The sequence below is a fragment of the Dreissena polymorpha genome, chromosome 13, assembly GCF_020536995.1.
Source record: "Dreissena polymorpha isolate Duluth1 chromosome 13, UMN_Dpol_1.0, whole genome shotgun sequence".
NCBI classification, from domain to species: Eukaryota; Metazoa; Mollusca; class Bivalvia; order Myida; family Dreissenidae; genus Dreissena; species Dreissena polymorpha.
In genome coordinates this window covers 43,362,496-43,381,749 of record NC_068367.1, presented here as the reverse complement: position 1 = coordinate 43,381,749, position 19,254 = coordinate 43,362,496, and the positions used below count along the sequence as shown (strand labels likewise).

Here is a 19,254-nt window from a genome sequence, read left to right as displayed (position 1 = left end):
AGGCTATTCTCCGTATAAATATATCCCTCTGATTGCCTTCTCAACTGCATGACCGGATCTACTACGGATCTCTCCACAACAGAATATAGCTAACTGCATGCAAGGTTCAAGGTCGCAATTCAAAGTCAAATATCTGATATATGATGACATGTATATATATATCAAAACATAGTTCCAATGTAAAAAGCTTTATAAAGTATGCTGATCGTTGGACAACGAGTGTGATGCTACACGAAGTTTGTGCCAAAGCGCATTACGTATTTTAAACTAAAGTAAAACTTATTTAAACAAAGAACGTCTAAGTAATGTTCAAGTAAGATATATGATAATGACTTACCGGTAATTCGCAGGAGAAAAGCTTGTTGTTATAGGCGAACAATTCTAGAGATTGAAAATTAAAAAAACACAAATCAAAAGACTTTTGGCGATTTTTCAATTAAAAAATATAGTCATAACATTAAAATGTCTTAAGATGTATTTACAAAACCTTACTTACAGAATGTCAGATTTTTGCAATTCTAAAGCAAAGGTGGTAAGCGTGTGGCGAAGATATTAATTAGTGAAAACATCATTTTGAATGATAAATATTCAAAATATAACTAAAAATCTACTTTTCTGAATAAAAATATTTTCACTATCAAATATATATATATATATATATATATATATATATATATATATATATATATATATATATATATATATATATATATATATATATATATATATATATATATATATATATATAACAAGGTATCCATCTCAAGATCACCCCGAAAACAGATTGTTTTGCTTTGAACAGCCATAACTTCATCAATTGTGCAGCGATTTCCATGAACTCGGTCTTTTGTATTCAACGCAGAAATGAAGATTAGATTTATTTCCCAAACGACTGCGCTTATTTTTCTGTAATATTAAGAGTCTCTTTACACCCGTTGAGAATCCAAACTGGCAGATACGCTCACAATAATGTTGTAATCAATTTGATTTACACGTTGAATACGATTTTTTTATTATTCCATAAGTACACATTGACATTGGAGACGCTGAATGATATTTTTAAGCTTTATCGGATACCCCATCCGATAACGCTTCTTAAATCTACCCGTTTTTTAAACTCCGCCTAACTTCGAGTTCAACATGCACATAGTAGCGTTCGATGTATGTTTAGCCCTGCCCACTCTCAGGACTATTTTTTTGTAGGCGTGGAAAGTCGCATATGTCGTAAAAATGTAAACAAACTTCATATTTAATTCACAACATTAATAAACAGCATTTAATTCAAGAAAACGCAAATAATGTATTTAAATAAAATAACCGTTAACATCTCAAACCTCAACGTTTACTCCGAAGATGGAATAGTTGAACAATAAATCACTGATATAAATTCCAATATGCGCATGACGTTGAAATCCCTTTCATTTTGTTTTTGTGGTTTATTTTTTCAATTTTTCATATTACACATTTGGTTTGAAAATAGCCGTTACCTGGTACGTAAAAGTATATGTGTTATTTTCAAAAATAGTGTAAAGGAATTTTTAATCCAGAATCTGTAATGTGATGTATCGATTTCTTACTTCATATTTTACCTCAGATTACCTTTGGTGGTTTACCACCGCAGGTCTTTGGAACCACTGTAGTGACATCTTCGTCCTCACTGGTTACTAAGCTCAATGCGTTACTTCCGGTTATTATTATGTTATAATCACATACATTTATAGTCATACATCATAGGATGATTACTCCAATATTTTACCAGGCATCTTTACTGTTACGATCTATTCCCCATGATTACAATACGGTTTGAGAAAGAGTTCTTGCTACAGTCACGTGTAAATCTGTCTTTTATAAGTTTCAAAGGATGACCTCTAGTTGTGTAAATGTTTATATAATAAACATTCCAGTTGTTGCTCGTTTGTCATATATATTGTTCAAAATCTTGTTTGTTTTTATCATCTCCTCCGTAGTGAACGTAATTTAAAAATGAGTAGTTTTATCAGTTTTAAGTCTTTCCTCGTATGACATATCCACTAGTGTTGGTAACATTTTAGTTGTTCTACGTTGTATATTCTCACTGATATCAATGTATTTTACTTTAGATGGACTCCATACGCTGCTAGCCTGCTAGCATGTTCTAAATGTGGTCTAACGATGGATTTGAATAATAATCTGAAGCTTCTTTAATCTGTTTTTTTTTCTGTTAACTTATGTGGGTGTGAAATGTTTTTTGTTGTTGTTAACTTGCGAACTATTTTTAGTGTGTTAATATGCAGTAGCTAGCGGATTTAAGCAGGCCGCTTCTCGTTTGCATATTTTACTACCGTACATCGATCAAATTTAGTGGTTGTTTGTGATCTTGTTTATATTTTCTTTTTGCTTTATATTTGTGGCATAATAAACAGAATATATGCATATGCTACTATTACACTCGGTTGACAAAAATATATTAGCCGTATACTTTGCATAAACACATCTGTATATAAATTCTCAAAAATCTTGTTTCGTACGACAAATCATTAATTCATAATAAATATACATTATCAAAGAAGCTTTTGTCATAAGAAATGCGATTCTTAGTAATACTGTTTTGTAAACTTCAATACCGCCTTGATAGAAATTACGTGCTCTTACACTCGATTGCATTTATTTGTGTTCTTAAATGACTAGTATATGTTATTAAATGTTATGTTGGCATATCTAGTTGCGTGACATTTAAGCACGAAGACGAAGTACTTTTGCATAAGTGTCAATAAATAGTTCTTCTGTCTGTCCTAAACACCTTGTCTGGGCGGGGGAAGATGTACGTTCATTAACATAACCTATCGAAAGTGAAAAGGATATTTTGCTGAAGTGTCTCTGTGTCAACGCTCAAGATTGCATTTCGATGTCAAACACAAGAAATCAACGCATTTTTCTAGCATAAATGGATTTTAAAATTACTGTGCATAAGTGAGCAAGATTCTTTGATTCAATGTCTCGAGTTCAAAGTGTCAATGTCATAGTCGAATGCTAATTTACCACTCGCCAGATGTCATTCAAATGAGGTGATAAGATCACGATCAGCATATCAGATATCGACTTTCGACACAACCCTTCGCAACGCCTTGTCGCGGCCAGTTTGTCCGACAATGTATCGTCATTTTCGAGTGAACGTTTTATGTTCACGATTTTGACGTCTCTCCACGTTGATTTTGTTGATTATGATTGGTAAAATTATAACAAAAGAACTATCTTTGATGCTTCCATGTCGCAGAAAGCAATGCTTATCCATAACTATTGCAATTCACTTTTTGATTTAGCTATTGCCATACTTCAATGAAAACGTGTATGCATGTTAACCCTGTATCGTTAAACAATGTAAGAATTCCGATTCCTATATACCTGTTCAATTTATATTGTTCAAACATGAACGTTAATATGCATATACAGACAAGTGTCCTTTTGAGGCAATTATGGAGAGGCAATTCGTCGTTTCCAAGTACTTTGTGTCAGCGTAATGCTTTGTGTTTTCTGTGTTCTCGGGTGCATCCAGAACATAGATATTTCAGCCAGTCAACACAAAACTATGTACTAGTATAACATCATTTGTAACACGATCAATTCTGAAAGAGTAAGGCCTATTTAAACATGCATTCTTTGTAGCACGATCAATTCTGAATGAGTTAGGCATTTTTTTCAACAGGAAAGACCGTATTGAAAGACAAAACACAATGTAAGATTCAAGAGTTTGTTCCATGTGTAGGTATACAATTGAATTCGTATATTCGTGTATATTGCTACTGTAGTTTTAAACAGGTTGAAAGACACTTAAACGATAAATGAAACTTTATAACAGTTCGTGTATTGTTGACGTATTTGTCTGTTTTATGTCCGCAACGAAAATATTTTATGCTGTTTTGGTGAACGTGCGTTTTGATGGACGAAAATAGTATTGCAATAAACACAAATTCCAAACAATAGGTGTATGTTGTTAACTTGCTTGTCTGTCTTATTGAACTCAGGGAAACCGTAGAATGCTTTTGAACGTACAAATCTTAGTAGGGTATGTTTGTCATAATACCAAGTACATGCTTGCTAAATACATTTTAGTTGCTTTAACTTATAGGTAGCGTTATAATGACATATAATTTAGTTTTATGAATTAAACAAAACGACTGATAAAAAAGTAATACAAATAATAAATAATGCCTGCTGCTTTAAACAATTAGATTACACTTATTCAATATTCACTAAACATGCATGTGAAGATTTGAAAAGCAGTGAAAGCCTAACGGTTGTTATAGAATGTAACTTTTGTTTGTCACAAGCCGGATTCTTCACGTATTATTGTGAACCACAACCGATCATTAATAATCGTGCAGCAAATTATTGTATCAGTAGATGGACTTTGTATAATTTACATGTATTGCATCATATTCAATGTTTTTTACAATATTAACAGTTTAATGAAATAAATACAAGAAACTTTTGTGAGGCATACTTCTGACTGTATAATCAAGCAATTTCATTAATAAAGTTTAAAACACAAATGCTTAATTATAATAAACGACATCACGTAAATAATGTATGACGTAGTATTTTTGAATAAGTAAAAGACATTGATAAAATCGAGTTCTTGAGTGCACATTACTGAAGTTGATATCTTTGTTTACACATTTAGTAAGCTTTTGTCATTTAGATTTATGAGACGAGCACCCATGCCCTATTAAATTAAAACCGATCTAGCTGCAAGCAGCATATTCATATAACGGTAAATATCCTCTCCTAGATGGTCTATATTCAGTCAGTTTTGGCATCATCATTGAGAATACACTGGATTTTTTCTTGACCGAATAACATACCTAGCGTATTACAGTAGCATGATTTGTGTGTGCCATATATCATTCTAACCACTGGCAAGAGGAATCTATGGTTTAATCTGTGCAGTCGAATGTTGTGAAATTACAAACAATGATATGTGAAAAGAGTGAATGGAATCACATACAATATAATGAACTTTCTAATATGTGTTCATGATTTACACCATTTTCACAATTATAGAAGGCATCCATGTACATAGGTTAACTCATGTTTTCATGTACATGGTTTTTAGTTTTTATGTCAATATTTTCATAAAAATACCAAGCTTTAAAATATGTTCACAATGTCAGCAGACATACATCTATGTATTTCAGCAAAACTGCAATGCACACTTTCCCTAAAAACTGTATGTAAATTTATCCGCTACATTCACGTTGCAATAACATATTTGACACATGCATGCCGTATGCACCTATGTGTGGGTAAATGTGTCAACATATAAGTATCAAATGCAAAATGATGTTATACAGATAGTTGTAATACTGATTCATCTCGTTATGCGGTTGTCAATTTACTGACAATGTGAATTTGAAAAATTATATTAATGCTATAAAACAATAATTTTATGATGATCGATGACTACATACATCATATTGGTGGAGTTATGGAAAAAAATGAATGCAACGTAAAGGAATAACACAAATGAAGGTGTTCAGAGATTCACATTTTTATACCGAATTTGTTCAGAGATCCACATTTTTATACCAAATTCGACGCTTTTACCTGCATGGGTTACTGTCCCCTTGTAAGAGAATATAATAAATGATCCTCAACGTATGCGCACTCGCATTAACGATTTTTCTTATGAAATTGCGGATATAATTTACGTTTTTATATAAAGGATAGGCCTTACACTTTATTTCTTGAGCGAGAAAGAGCGAGGTTCTCGGCCTGCGCGCGCATTTCAATAAGCGAGCGGCGTGACAGCGATTTAATTATGGGTAATGACGCACTTCCGTTGCTTGAGAAAATGGCGAGTGGCTTACCTTGTCAATATCTATATACATAGTCGAACTATCTTTTTTTAAGAAAACGTTTTCTTTGAATATTTTTATTGATTTAGTATGTGTATGCATTATATAGAGCATACATGGTTGGTGCCGAGATGGAGAAAGTTATTCCGGTGAGGCTTAGAAAAAGAAAATAGGGCGAGCTTTAGCGAGCCCTTTTTTTCGTTTTCGGGCCGAACCGGATAAACTTTCTCCATTTCGGCACCAACAATGTATTCGATTTATCCTGCTTCATGCCGTTGACACATTTTATCAAAGAAAATTATAAATTGGCATAACAATATAATTATTCTTGTCGAGTCTCCTACATGAACACAACGTTCTTGACGACTGAATAACAACCGATTGTGTCACGTAAAAAATATTTCCACTTTAAACTGTTCTTTTTAATACTTTTCTATTGAAAATATGAGAAGAAATAAAAGAACGAATCAAGAATGTGGTATTTTTCTTGGTCTACAATTACGAAAGCAGCCGGGGATAATAATTACGATAGCAGCCGGGGATAGGAAAATGTATTCGCCCCTATAAGGTCAATGTTTTCTATCTCCGGTCAACATGAAGAAGTGTATTCCTACGCACGCTGTGACACATAGTTGAGTGTAACCTTTCCAATACACTACACAAGGGTGTAGTAATTTACCAATATCGGGTAACTAAAAAAAATAATAATAAAAAAAAACCCATTGCATATCGAGCGCCTGTGGTAAAAATGTCGCAAAAAAAAGTTAAAATATTTTACACCAAATTATGTTTCATTTATTGTTTAACGAAGTAAGTAAAACATCATTTCACCTACTGAATATACCGTTTAACCATTTTTCCTGCAACAAGATATTTTTTACTGACTTATTTATTATTACGAATTGATGTAAAATAACGTTCGTCAAACAAGGACATACATAAATAAAACAACAACTGAAAAGTACGCATATTCTTTAATTTCGCAAAAGAATAACAGGTATTTGTATGACTGTGTTCAATAATGCAACTTTTGTTTATTAACTGTTTTTGTTAAAACCGACCGAAGCATAGGCTAACGCAAAACCATGCATTTGTCATGAATACATACAATTTTATACGGGCTGGTACTTTCATATGTTCTTTTGAGAATTGACACATATCGATGTATCTCTTGTTGTACTTACCAACGGGCTTAAGTCGATAATACACTTTATTTTCTGTTCTTTTGAAAACATAAACACAACACATGCGAATATTTTCGCAATGACTTGTGTCAGTAAGATTTGAACTGCACAAAGCTCGCACGCCTTTACATTTAAATGGAATGAATGTCAATCAAATATCGTATACGGATTTGTTGTAAATTTAATAGTTTGATGTGAGCACTTTGAAATGAATTAATTGAAAGAGTAGGCAAAATTGACCGATTTTATAACAATTTTGTATTGTTCCAAATACAAAAAAAAAACTGTTATGATTACTCTTTATAGAAAAAACCCCATTCAGTTTGCTAATGGAAATGAAGAAATGCATGCAACAATGATTAACAAAATAATAGAAGAGTATATTTGATTGCATCGTTACACTTTTGACATTCACATCTCAGCCCAAATAACAAGAAACAGATGTTTGCAAACATAATAAGTACAGACCACAGCCTATTGGCAGTATTCAAACCCATGATTTTAGAGTAAAAAGGATATCTATGGTTACAAATGACACGACAGTAATATGATGTCAGTTTGATTAAAAGCAACAATGGTTGAATAATGCATTATATTGTTTAACAACTTTTTTTAATTAAGTGTTTGTGTGTCATTTTGAAGGTTTCACATGTGTATGCAATTAAAAAGAAAAAAATCCCCTTCATTGACAAGTTCTGGTTTCTAGCTTCAAATATTGGGGTTATCATTTTTCTGCTCAAAATGGCAGAGATTATGCCATCGAATGCCGTTGTGTAATTTATAAGTTAAATATTTTGAGTTACAACACATTCGTTGTTTTTAAATGTTTTTTTCAAAGCGATGGCTTTTTCTGCCCAACCGTGTATACTGATATATTGAAATGGAGCTTGGTCATATATAGTGAAAATTGACATCTAACAATGCAACTTTATAGAACAAGAATGAATTATATTTAAGCATGTGTAACCTTTAAGAAATGACGGTCAGATTAGCCTTGCACTGAATTTTGACAACTGAGTATTAAAACTAATTTGTACTTCTTAAAATAACTGGTAGGTGACATACCTTTAAGAGCTGCAATTTACGGAATATTTGCTCTAGTAGCCTTCAATATGTTTTTTTTTTCATTTCTTCATAGACTTGTAAACGTATCAACAAGTTTCTTAATATATCACAATAACACATGCTCACTATCAGTTACTTTTAGAACGCGTTGTGATTAATAACTGGGATACATTTTAATTCAAGGCTACCTGCCTACTTTGAATACCACCACTTTCTCTGAAATGCACAGATCTAAAACATTTACTTTGCGATTATTTTATAATTCCTTGCTCATGCATTCAGCTAAAATATATGCAAGTCACGATGTGACTTTTCCAAATGGCAGCAGAACATTCACTTTTTTATGTTACTTGCTCGGCAAATGAATTGTTTATTATTTATGCGTTTGAATACCACCTTTCGATAAATATCATTATAAACAGCACTTGTAATACCATCGGCTGGTTAGTATTCACAATTACCTGACTACCATCTCCGCCACTTTCGTGCAATACAAGCGAAATTGAAGACATGCATAAACAAGCATAAACAAATTTTATACGGGCTGGTACTTTCATATGTTCTTTTGAGAATTGACACATATCGATGTATCTCTTGTTGTACTTACACACGGGCTTAAGTCGATAATACACTTTATTTTCTGTTCTTTTGAAAACATAAACACAACACATGCGAATATTTTCGCAATGACTTGTGTCAGTAAGATTTGAACTGCACAAAGCTCGCACGCCTTTACATTTAAATGGAATGAATGTCAATAAAATATCGTACACGGATTTGTTGTAAATTTAATAGTTTGATGTAAGCACTTTGAAATGAATTATTTGAAAGACTAGGCAAAATTGACCGATTTTACAACAATTTTGTATTGTTCCAAATACAAAAAAAACTGTTATGATTACTCTTTATAGAAAAAACCCCATCCAGTTTGCTAATGGAAATGAAGAAATGCATGCAACAATGATTAACATTTCTTCATAGACTTGTAAACGTATCAACAAGTTTCTTAATATATCACAATAACACATGCTCACTATCAGTTACTTTTAGAACGCGTTGTGATTAATAACTGGGATACATTTTAATTCAAGGCTACCTGCCTACTTTGAATAACACCACTTTCTCTGAAATGCACAGATCTAAAACATTTACTTTGCGATTATTTTATTATTTCTTGCTCATGCATTCAGCTAAAATATATGCAAGTCACGATGTGACTTTTCCAAATGGCAGCAGAACATTCACTTTTTTATGTTACTTGCTCGGCAAATGAATTGTTTATTATTTATGCGTTTGAATACCACCTTTCGATAAATATCATTATAAACAGCACTTGTAATATCACCGGCTGGTTAGTATTCACAATTACCTGACTACCATCTCCGCCACTTTCGTGCAATACAAGCGAAATTGAAGACATGCATAAACAAGCAGCCCGAATGTGTCAAACAATAAGTTCCGGTATTTCTTAATACAATGTACGTAAAACATATGGGGCAAAATGTGTAAGATTTGTTTCGAGTATAACACATTGCAGAAACCTCATTTGTCTGTAGGAAAGCTATATGTGTAGACGTGCGTTTTTATGGCCTAACACTATGCTCTGGCTGTACTCGTCTATCGCCACTGCAGCAGCGGTTCGGCAACCAGAAATAAGACATCGCAAATTGTAATAGCTGTAAGGCTGAGGTATCTGATATAAATGTGACTTTGTTAGAGCATACACATTTCCTTGTGAATCACATTTTACATCTCTTAAATTGTTAAGATTTGGTGCGGGGGTGAACGCTTCAATACATTTCCACACGCATTGGCCTACTGCACTCAATGTTTGGTGTTTACAATCACCATCTTCAATCTTAAAGATGTAAACTGTAATTGCATCGGCTAATATAAGTTTCAAAGTGGTTGTGCATGCATATATTCGTGTAGGATTATCAATTGCCACATCTGTTCCATGCCAGTTGTGTTTGTAATTTATTCCTTTGAATTCATCAAATGCGTAACAAGCGTGACCAGTCGATTTGTCCAGAAGCTGAATTTCATAGGATGATTTTAAACCCTTCGTTTCGACAAGGGCTACCAAATGGTGAACATACATTGATATACTAACGACATTGTTACTGCAATGTATAGTGTGCCTCTCCTGAAATGTGACATCATGTCCTATGAACGTTATTGTTCGTGATTGTTCAAAGCAAACAGCTATTGTCAATAATCCGTTTCTGTTTTGATCAATAATACACATGTCTTTAACATTGTGTTTCAACTGGAGTTTTGAGATTAATGGTAATGTGCGTGAATGTAGTTTCAAATTGTTTCTTTGTTGCTATAATAATATTCTTCCGTCAGGTAAAACGTGAAGTGCTACAATAGAACACTGTATTTCTTCAGGCTTTTGGCTTTCAATCTTTATCAATCGTATATCGTCATGCGTTACATTCAAACGGTGCAAAGGTCTCTTCGGACCCAATTCATGAGCAATCATTAGTTGTTCCACTTGCGTCGCTTCATCTCGTTTATTCGTTGCAGGAAGGTCCAAAGCATCTTCATACAGGGATTCTTCATCACTGCAAATGTCGGAGGCCCGTTCGTCCTTAGATCTCAAAATAACGTCGCATTGATCCAACTCGCTAATTAGATCCCGAAAATTGTTTTTGTTTATTTTAAGAAATTGAATTTGTTTAGAACAAACAGATTCAATAGAGTCATTTGATTCAAGTTCCTTACGTAATACAGATAATGCGAAGTTTAGAGCAACATTCTGTTTTGCTGTACCATACCTCGACGTTATCGCTTGCATATGTTCGTAAAATGATGCTTTTTTGACAATATTCGACAAGGTTTCAACAGAATGTTTAAAAGGTTGTGTCAGATTTGTAAACTTTTCATTCAATATTTTCTCAATGTTCTGTACAGCATCTTTCAATGTCTGAATAAAACTATTGATTTCAATTTCAACTGCATTCATATTAATTCGGGCTTCTTCTAAATGCTTAAATAATTCAGTTTGTTTCGCTTTGGACTTCGTCAGAAGATCATTGATCAGTTCCCTTTGGTTTTTAGTTGCGGATATTTCTTCTAGAGAACATGCAACGTTTATAACTCGTTCACAAAGCCCGTGGTCCTTTTGTAGACATTGCGAGCAAAATAAAACATCATGACTTGGGCAGTGTTGGTCGACTTCTACATTTGGATGTTTCGGACAGTATGACAATTTCTCCATCTCTTCAAATAGTGAAACATCCTGTGGAAATTCATTGCCTTCAAGTATTGTATGTTCACGTAATGACTTGTGCCTTCTGTGTTCTCGTGCACATGCAGGGCATAGATATTCCAGACAGTTCACACAAAAATGTTTTGGCTCAACTGTAACCCCATCAAACAGACATGTTCCGCATTTAAGAGTTGTTATTTCCGTAATAGCGTCGTCCATTATGAAAGATTATTACCTGAAATTTGGAATTACCACTACGTGTTAAAATCATTTTTTTCAATTATAATTTATATATGGTTTAAATGTATAAATAATACTAATAATTTTAAATAATGCTACATTTGTTGACAGTTCTCTCATTATATAATATCTTCATGAAGCTTGTTTCAGAGTTCATACGAAATGTAAATCGTAAGCAACTTGTGCGATTATATTGTCCACGTAACCAAGATAAATTTCAGACTTTTAAATCTATTACGCGCTTTATAGTTCAGGTGATACATATTGTTTGGTAAAATAAACTATGAACAAACCAAAGAAACTTACGTGAACGGACTTATTCCGATTATGAAATGATTAGAAATCATACCACTTCCTCAAAATGGCTGCGAAGTAGAACACCTAATCACTTTATTCAAAACCCGAAGCTAGGCATGTTCAATTAAAAATCATTTTCTGAAAATGATAAGTAAATCGAAAGTTAAATAAATCTAACAATAATGAGACAAATCATTTGTATACAACTAATAATATAATTAACAACATACTTTAAAAGAAGTAGAAAGTTAAAAGTATATCATAATTACATGTATATACTATACTCAATAGCAGTAGTCTTCCGCAAGACTGGATATGGGTCAATACTTATTCATTGAGCGTTCTAAAAATTAACATACGGAAGCGTGTGTGAAACTTATGAGAACGCTGTACATCACAGTTTGTTAGCGTTCGTCGGAAACTTCGAATTTTACAATCGACTTTCCTTTTTATATCTTTATAAAAAAATCTGTAGATGTTTTCAATCCCTTCAAATATAACGCAAATGTTTGTATTTCTGAAAATAGCTACGGAGTCGTATTTTGTATTCCTTCTTTAACCTTTTTTTTAACTATAAAACTCCATTGTTTGAAGGAAGATAATTTAGCATCTGTATAACTCATTTTTATGCGAACCCGGAGAAAGCAACTCATATCTACGAATATGTCTCTTGCATCATACTTCATATAATGATTTTTAAAAGTGCCGTAATGATATGTTGCTCAGTTTAGCTAAGTTGGTAGAACGCTGTACTTCGATGCTATTCTCCCCTCAATTGTTATTTTATTTGTCTGTATTTGCACTTGGTTTTTGCAAACCAGCTGACCAAGGAAAATTTTGAGTTAGTTTACCGACCGCGGTAATCATACTGAACTATTACTGAAAACGGCGACATCCCCCCCCCAAAAAAAAACGCGAAAAAAACACATTAGTAGTAGTAGTAGTAATAGAAGTAGTAGTAGTAGTAGTAGTAGTAGTAGTAGTAGTAGTAGTAGTAGTAGTAGAAGTAGTAGTAGTAGTAGTAGTAGTAGTAGTAGTAGTAGTAGTAGTAGTAGTAGTAGTAGTAGTAGTAGTAGTAGTAGTAGTAGTAGTAGTAGTAGTAGTAGTAGAAGTCGTATTAGTAGTAGTTGTAGTAGTAGTAGTTGTAGAAGTCGTAGTAGTAGTAGTTGTAGTAGTAGTAGTTGTTGTTGTTATATGCTGGAGGGCGAGAGGAAGAGATTTGTTCGCGTCTTGAGATGTAGACCCTTAATTGTCATGGTTGGTCGGTCGGCATGAACTAAAGTCAAAGGGGCACTATGCTATTGAATGAGATAGCCCTGTAATAATATTATGTAACTTGCAGGGGAAACAGATTGATAGCAAAGCTATTAGTCTCTCTTCTAAAAAGAGTTAAAATATAAATACCACTTAAAACATGAAAACACCAATATTTAAGGAAATAAAGAGATCTTTATTTACTACTTACTTACAACTGCTATAAATAAACGGAAGGAAATAACACACCGTACATTGAATAAGATGCGCGAGCTTGAACATATACAAATTAAAATAGCACTAGAAACGAACGCCCATAGAACATACATCAAATACAAGAGCATACATGTATCAAGTAAACAGAATATGTATAAATAACTGAATGGGTGTAGATTAATATACTGAAATGGTTCATAGAGAGTAAATTTGTTGTTTGTGTGTTATTTAGGACACTTTGAACGCTCTTAATGGCGCGGTAACGCTGATGGAAGTCATTAAAAATATTGTGTTCGTAGCTTTTTAAACGCCAGTCACTTAACAGTATCGTAGTGTCGGATACAATGCTAAATTTGTAACTGAACGCCCCCCCCCTCGCATGCAATGGATAAGCTAGCAATGTCGGAGAAGTAGATCACTTCTACCTGCGACGACTGCTTTTCTTAGTGATGAACAGTATGCTAGAAAGCGGTTTGAACCGTCCGTTGATAAAACACTTGAACACGGGGCCCGAAACTTCATCCCCAGCCGTATGTATGCAGCTTGAAAAATAACAGCATTTGGAAAAGCGATTCTGATGAAAGCGTTTCACATGAATGTTCAATAGTTAAGACTGTAACGGGGTCGTCTTACTCCATCGTATGTGACACCGGATACCCCAGTTTTGATAATTAATGTCACACAGCAGTAGGTGATTTCAGGATGATAGAGTAAAATATAATTATAGTAATATAATATATTGTTATAAATAAAATAGCGTTATTTCACTCACAGTGGAGTCAAACGAGTTCGAACAATCTTAAGTTAAGTTGATAGCAAGAGACCTATCCGGAGTAATTGGTCGTTTGCGAACCGCATTATTACATTATAACCTAGTGACTCCTTTTCCTTGTTAGACTGGCAACCATTTGCAAACTGCCTTGGACGATTCCAAATGGAAAGAAAGAGGCGTAAAAGCAATGTTTGAAAAAATGAAATCTCAACGACTTCACAAGAAAGGTATCATAGGGGCATACTGTTATCGAAATGGCGTGCACAGCAACGTACCTGAACCAAATACAAAAATATCGGAGTTTCAGTGAGTTGTTTTTGTTGTTTGTTTTTTTTACCAGTGTGGACTATAGGTCCGTCTGTCCGTCCGTTCACAATACTTCAAATTTTAGAATTCAAGTAACTCATCAATTATTGTTGAGACTTTGATCGAACTTAATTTACCTATGAACAGTAACCTCAGGATTGTGCACAATGTTTCAATAATTTGTTTAGACTATGATTGAACTAAATATACCTATTATTAGTAACCTCAGGATTGTGCATAATGTTTTCATTTTTTGTTTCCTGATGTCATTGTACATGTTGAGGTTTATGAAGATAATGAACAATTATAAAGTCGAATTGTGGTTTTTCTGTCTTTTTATGTCCCCCCACCCACTATAGTGGGGGACATATTGTTTTTGCCCTGTCTGTCTGTTGGTCTGTTGCTCTGTTTGCTCCAACTTTAACATTTGCAATAACTTTTTCAATATTCAATATAGCAACTTGATATTTGGTTTGCATGTGTATCTCATAAAGATGCACATTTTGAGTGGTGAAAGGTCAAGGTCTAGGTCATCCTTCAAGGTCAGAGGTCAAATATATGTGGCCAAAATCGCTCATTTTATGAATACGTTTGCAATATTAAAGATAGCAACTTGATATTTGGCATGCATGTGTATCTCATGGAGCCGCACATTTTGAGTTGTAAAAGGTCAAGGTCACGGTCATTCTTCAAGGTCAAAGGTCAAAAAAAATAATTAAAGCGGCGCAGAAGGGGACATAGTGTTTCTGACAAACACATTTCTTGTTATGATTTGTTTTATATTTCATTTATATTCAGGTCACACAATTCATATAAGAAGCTGTATTTTATCGTTTCTAATATAAAAGCTTCAATCGTATTTAATGGAACATTTAGATAAATATTGATTAACTTAAGTTTGTTAGTTAGGGGATATAATCATGTAATGTTATCTACTTAAAAATCATATCACATGAGTACAATTTATGTGTGCAAATTTATTTATTTGAAACTTACTATTTGCTCATGTTATTGACAACTCCAAATTGATTTATCGTATTCGTTCAATTTTGTTGAAGTCTTGAAACTAAAACATTGCTTAATAATTCTGTAATGTTCACATCTTCTCTTATCTGTTTGTTTTTGCTTGTATTGTGCATTTTATTTTATAAAATAGTGACCAATACATTTAAATGTTCCTCCGTTTGTTTGTTACTTTATGATACCTATAAGCTCTTTAGCCATGCACAAATATAGAGTATGTAAACGTGTATATAGAACTTGTTATCACTTAAATGTTTGCGAATAACACATCTGTCCTGATCATGGCAATATGGATAACATAGGACAATAATTGCCTTCAAAAGATGAAAGACACGTTTTATATGCTGTCTGAAACACGCTGTATATTTGGGAGATTCTAACCATGCAAACGCTGAGTTGGATTTGCAGGCACTGTGATATATTTGTAAGGAGAATAAATGTGTACATAACGACCGGATTTTTGCGGTTACTATGTTATATTCATATTTATAGGCATACATCAAAGGATGATTACTCCAATATTTTACAAGGCGTCTTTTAAATGTAACGGTGTTCTTGGCTTTTACGATTCATTCCACATGTTTACAATACGGTTTGAGAAAAAGTTCTTGCGATAGTCACGTGTGCATCTGTCTTTTATATGTGTCAAAGATGACCTCTAGTTGTGTGAGGGACCTATACAGTCCCTATTTGTGTTTAAAATCGTGTATGTTTTTATAATATCCTCCGAAGTCGAAAAACTTTTAAAGTGAGTAGTTTTATCAGTTTTTAGTCTTCTGGTATGACATATCCTTAAGGTAGCGCACCTCTAATGGGCACATATCCAAATATAATCTAATTAATTATTTTCTTAATCAGCATCATTTCACTGAACTACATGCAAATTTGTAGGTAGGCTTTCCATGCTTTTTAAAAAAATATACCGATTTTTTCAAAACCACCCCCACGCTCGGCTTTTGTCCAGTTTTTTTTCACCCCTGGGGTATATAAAAGTTCCATAATTCATTCAAATTTCCAAATATGGGCATGCAGTTGGTGTGTACAGATGCTGTAAAGGTGTTTACAGTTTAAACAAGACGAAATAAGTATTATTTTACAGACATTTATTTTTTACAATTTTTTATCTATGGAAGAGCGCCATGAAATGTAAGTGATTTCAGCCAAGTAAAAATTGGGTCGGTTAAAAACAAAGTGTCATAAAATTCAAAATAGTATCATTTAAGTCATATTTTAAACTTAGTTTTTATACAAACACTATATACAGCAAAAATACCAAGAAATAGACAGATTTACCGTTTACTTTTTGAAATAAAAATAAAAATGCAACATGCATGGTTCGTATTTTCAACAGTAAATCACCCAATTTCGCCATAACGTTGTTTTAATTTAAATAATTGAAGAATGTGCATAAAAATTGCAACATATTTAACAATAAATATAGCTTATATGCCATATTAAATCAAATTACGTTAGAAAATAAATAAAACGCGTCGCAAAAAAGTATACGTCGTCGGCAGAATTCGAACACGCGCGGGAATATCCCAAAAGATTTCTAGTCTAACGCCTTAACCACTAGGCTACGGCACCTAATAGTAGGCTCTTCAACCTTCGGAGAAATCGCGGGAAATCATTAGAGGTGCGCTACCTTAAGTGCTGGTAACATTTTGTTTTTCTACGTTGTATATTCTCAATGACTTCGATGTATTTAAATTTAGATGGACTCTATACGCTGCTAGCATATTCTAGATGTGGTCTAACGATTTATTTGAATAATAATTTGAAGCTTCTATAATCTGTTTTTTATTCTGTTGACTTGTGTGCGTTAAAATGTTCTTGTTTGTTGTTTGCTTGCGAACTATTTTGTGTGTGTTAATATGCAGACACTAGCGGATATAATCAGGCCGCTTCTCATTTGCATATTTAAAGCTTTTGTCATAAGAAATGCGATTCTTAGTAATACTGACAAATAAACTTCAATACCGCCTTGATAGAAATTACTTTTTCTAACAATCGATTGTATTTATTTGTGTCCTCAAATGACTAGTATATGTTATGTTATGTTATGTTGTCATAAATAGTTACGCGACAGAGAATGCTGTGTGTATTAAGCACGGCGACGAAGTACTTTTGCATTAGTCTCAAAAAACTGTTGTTCTGTCTTTTCTTAACGCTTTATCTGGGCGTGGAAAAATGTACGTACATTCATATAACCTATCGAAAGTGAAAAGGACATTATGCTGAAGTGTCTCTGTGTCAACGCTTAAGATTGCATTTCGATGTCAAACATAAGAAATCAACGCCTTTTTATGCCCCCGGATCGATAGATCGGGGGTATATTGTTTTTGTCCTGTCTGTCTGTCTGTCTGTCTGCTGCCTGCCTGCCTGCCTGCCTGCCTGCCTGCCTGCCTGCCTGCCTGCCTGTCTGTCTGTCTGTCTGTCTGTCTGTCTGTCTGTCTGTCTGTCTGTCTGTCTGTCTGTCTGTCTGTCTGTCTGTCTGTCTGTCTGTCTGTCTGTCTGTCTGTCTGTCTGTCTGTCTGTCTGTCTGTCTGTCTGTCTGTCTGTCTGTCTGTCTGTCTGTCTGTCTGTCTGTCTGTCTGTCTGTCTGTCTGTCTGTCTGTCTGTCTGTCTGTCTGTCTGTCTGTCTGTCTGTCTGTCTGTCTGTCTGTCTGTCTGTCTGTCTGTCTGTCTGTCTGTCTGTCTGTCTGTCTGTCTGTCTGTCTGTCTGTCTGTCTGTCTGTCTGTCTGTCTGTCTGTCTGTCTGTCTGTCTGTTTGTCTGTCTGTCTGTCATTCTGTCCCAAAACTTTAACCTTGGTCAAAGTTTGATAACTTTTGCAATATTGATTATAGAAACTTGATATTAACCATGCCTGTGTTTCTCATGGAGCTGCTCATTTTGAGTGGTTTAAAGTCAAGGTCATGGTCATCCTTCTAGGTCAAAGGTCAAATATCATTGTATTTTTCTTTCCTAATCTTATCATAACTTTTTTATATTTAACACAGCAACTTCATATTTGGCATGCTTGTGTATCTCGTGGAGCTGCACATTTTGAGTGGTGAAACGTCAAGGTCAAGGCCATTCTTCAAGGTCAACGGTCAAAAATTAAAAAAAAAATATCCATTCAATCTCATACTTACTTCTCGTGGAGCTGCACATTTTGAGTGGTGAAAGGTCAAGGTCATCCTTCAAGGTCAAAGGTAAAAAAAATCAAAGCGGCGAATTAGGGGGCATTGTGTTTCTGACAAACTCATCTCTTGTTCTTTTATTTATAAATGGATTTTAAAATAACGTTGCATAAGTGCGCAAGATGCTTTGATACAATGTCTCGAGTAAAAGTTCAATGTCATAGACCAATGCTAATTTACCACTCGTCAGATGTCATTCAAATGAGGTCACAACGTCACGATCAGCATATCAGATATCGGCTTTCGACACAACCCTTCGCAACGCCTTGTCGCGGCCATTTTGCCCGACTATGTATCGTTATATTCGAGTGAACGTTTCGTGTTCACGATTTTGACGTCTCTGCACGTTGATTTTGTTGATTATGATTCGTAAAATTTTACTGTCTTTGATGCTTACATGTCGCAGAAAGCAATGCTTATCCAAACTATTGAAATTCACTTTTTGATGTAGCTACAGCCTTACTTCAATGAAAACGTGTATGCATGTTAACTGTGTATTGTTAATCAATGTAAAAATTCCGATCCCTATTAACCTGTTCAATTAATATTGTTCAAACATCAATGTTAATATGCATATACAGACATGTGTCCTCTGGAGACAATAATTATTAATTAAGAGGCAATTCGTCGTTTCCATTTATTTAGTGTTAGCGTAATGCTTT

The 19,254-nt window shown here is 34.0% G+C and overlaps 2 protein-coding genes across 6 annotated transcripts in view; both read right to left on the bottom strand.

Annotated features, from left to right (window-relative positions):
- LOC127856170 (transcription intermediary factor 1-alpha-like) overlaps window positions 1-19,254 on the bottom strand; it is a 273,940-nt gene that overhangs the window by 40,748 nt on the left and 213,938 nt on the right. The window contains exons 4-5 of one of the 5 annotated variants that reach the window (XR_008037879.1): window positions 9,453-9,772; window positions 8,323-8,544 (exon numbers count right to left, since the gene is read on the bottom strand). The exons of 3 other annotated variants lie outside the window; for them this stretch is intronic. Coding sequence is in view for 1 of the 2 variants with exons in the window: in XM_052392231.1 (XP_052248191.1) it covers window positions 9,645-9,772 (128 nt within the window). In the remaining variant the exon portion in view is untranslated. Of the gene's footprint in view, window positions 1-8,322; window positions 8,545-8,937; window positions 9,773-19,254 lie in introns of those variants that run through there. One more of the 5 variants, XM_052392231.1, reaches the window with a different exon arrangement.
- Window positions 9,772-11,981, bottom strand: LOC127856177 (transcription intermediary factor 1-alpha-like). The gene is made up of 2 exons (XM_052392245.1): window positions 11,847-11,981; window positions 9,772-11,535 (listed from the first exon to the last, which is right to left on the bottom strand). Exon 2 carries the CDS (start codon window positions 11,517-11,519, stop codon window positions 10,413-10,415), a length of 1,107 nt encoding a protein of 368 aa, XP_052248205.1. The 5' UTR covers window positions 11,520-11,535; window positions 11,847-11,981; the 3' UTR covers window positions 9,772-10,412.

Bases quoted from the DNA above. Each gene is read 5' to 3' on its own strand.
- LOC127856177 (XM_052392245.1), bottom strand. From the start codon at position 11,519: ATGGACGACGCTATTACGGAAATAACAACTCTTAAATGCGGAACATGT.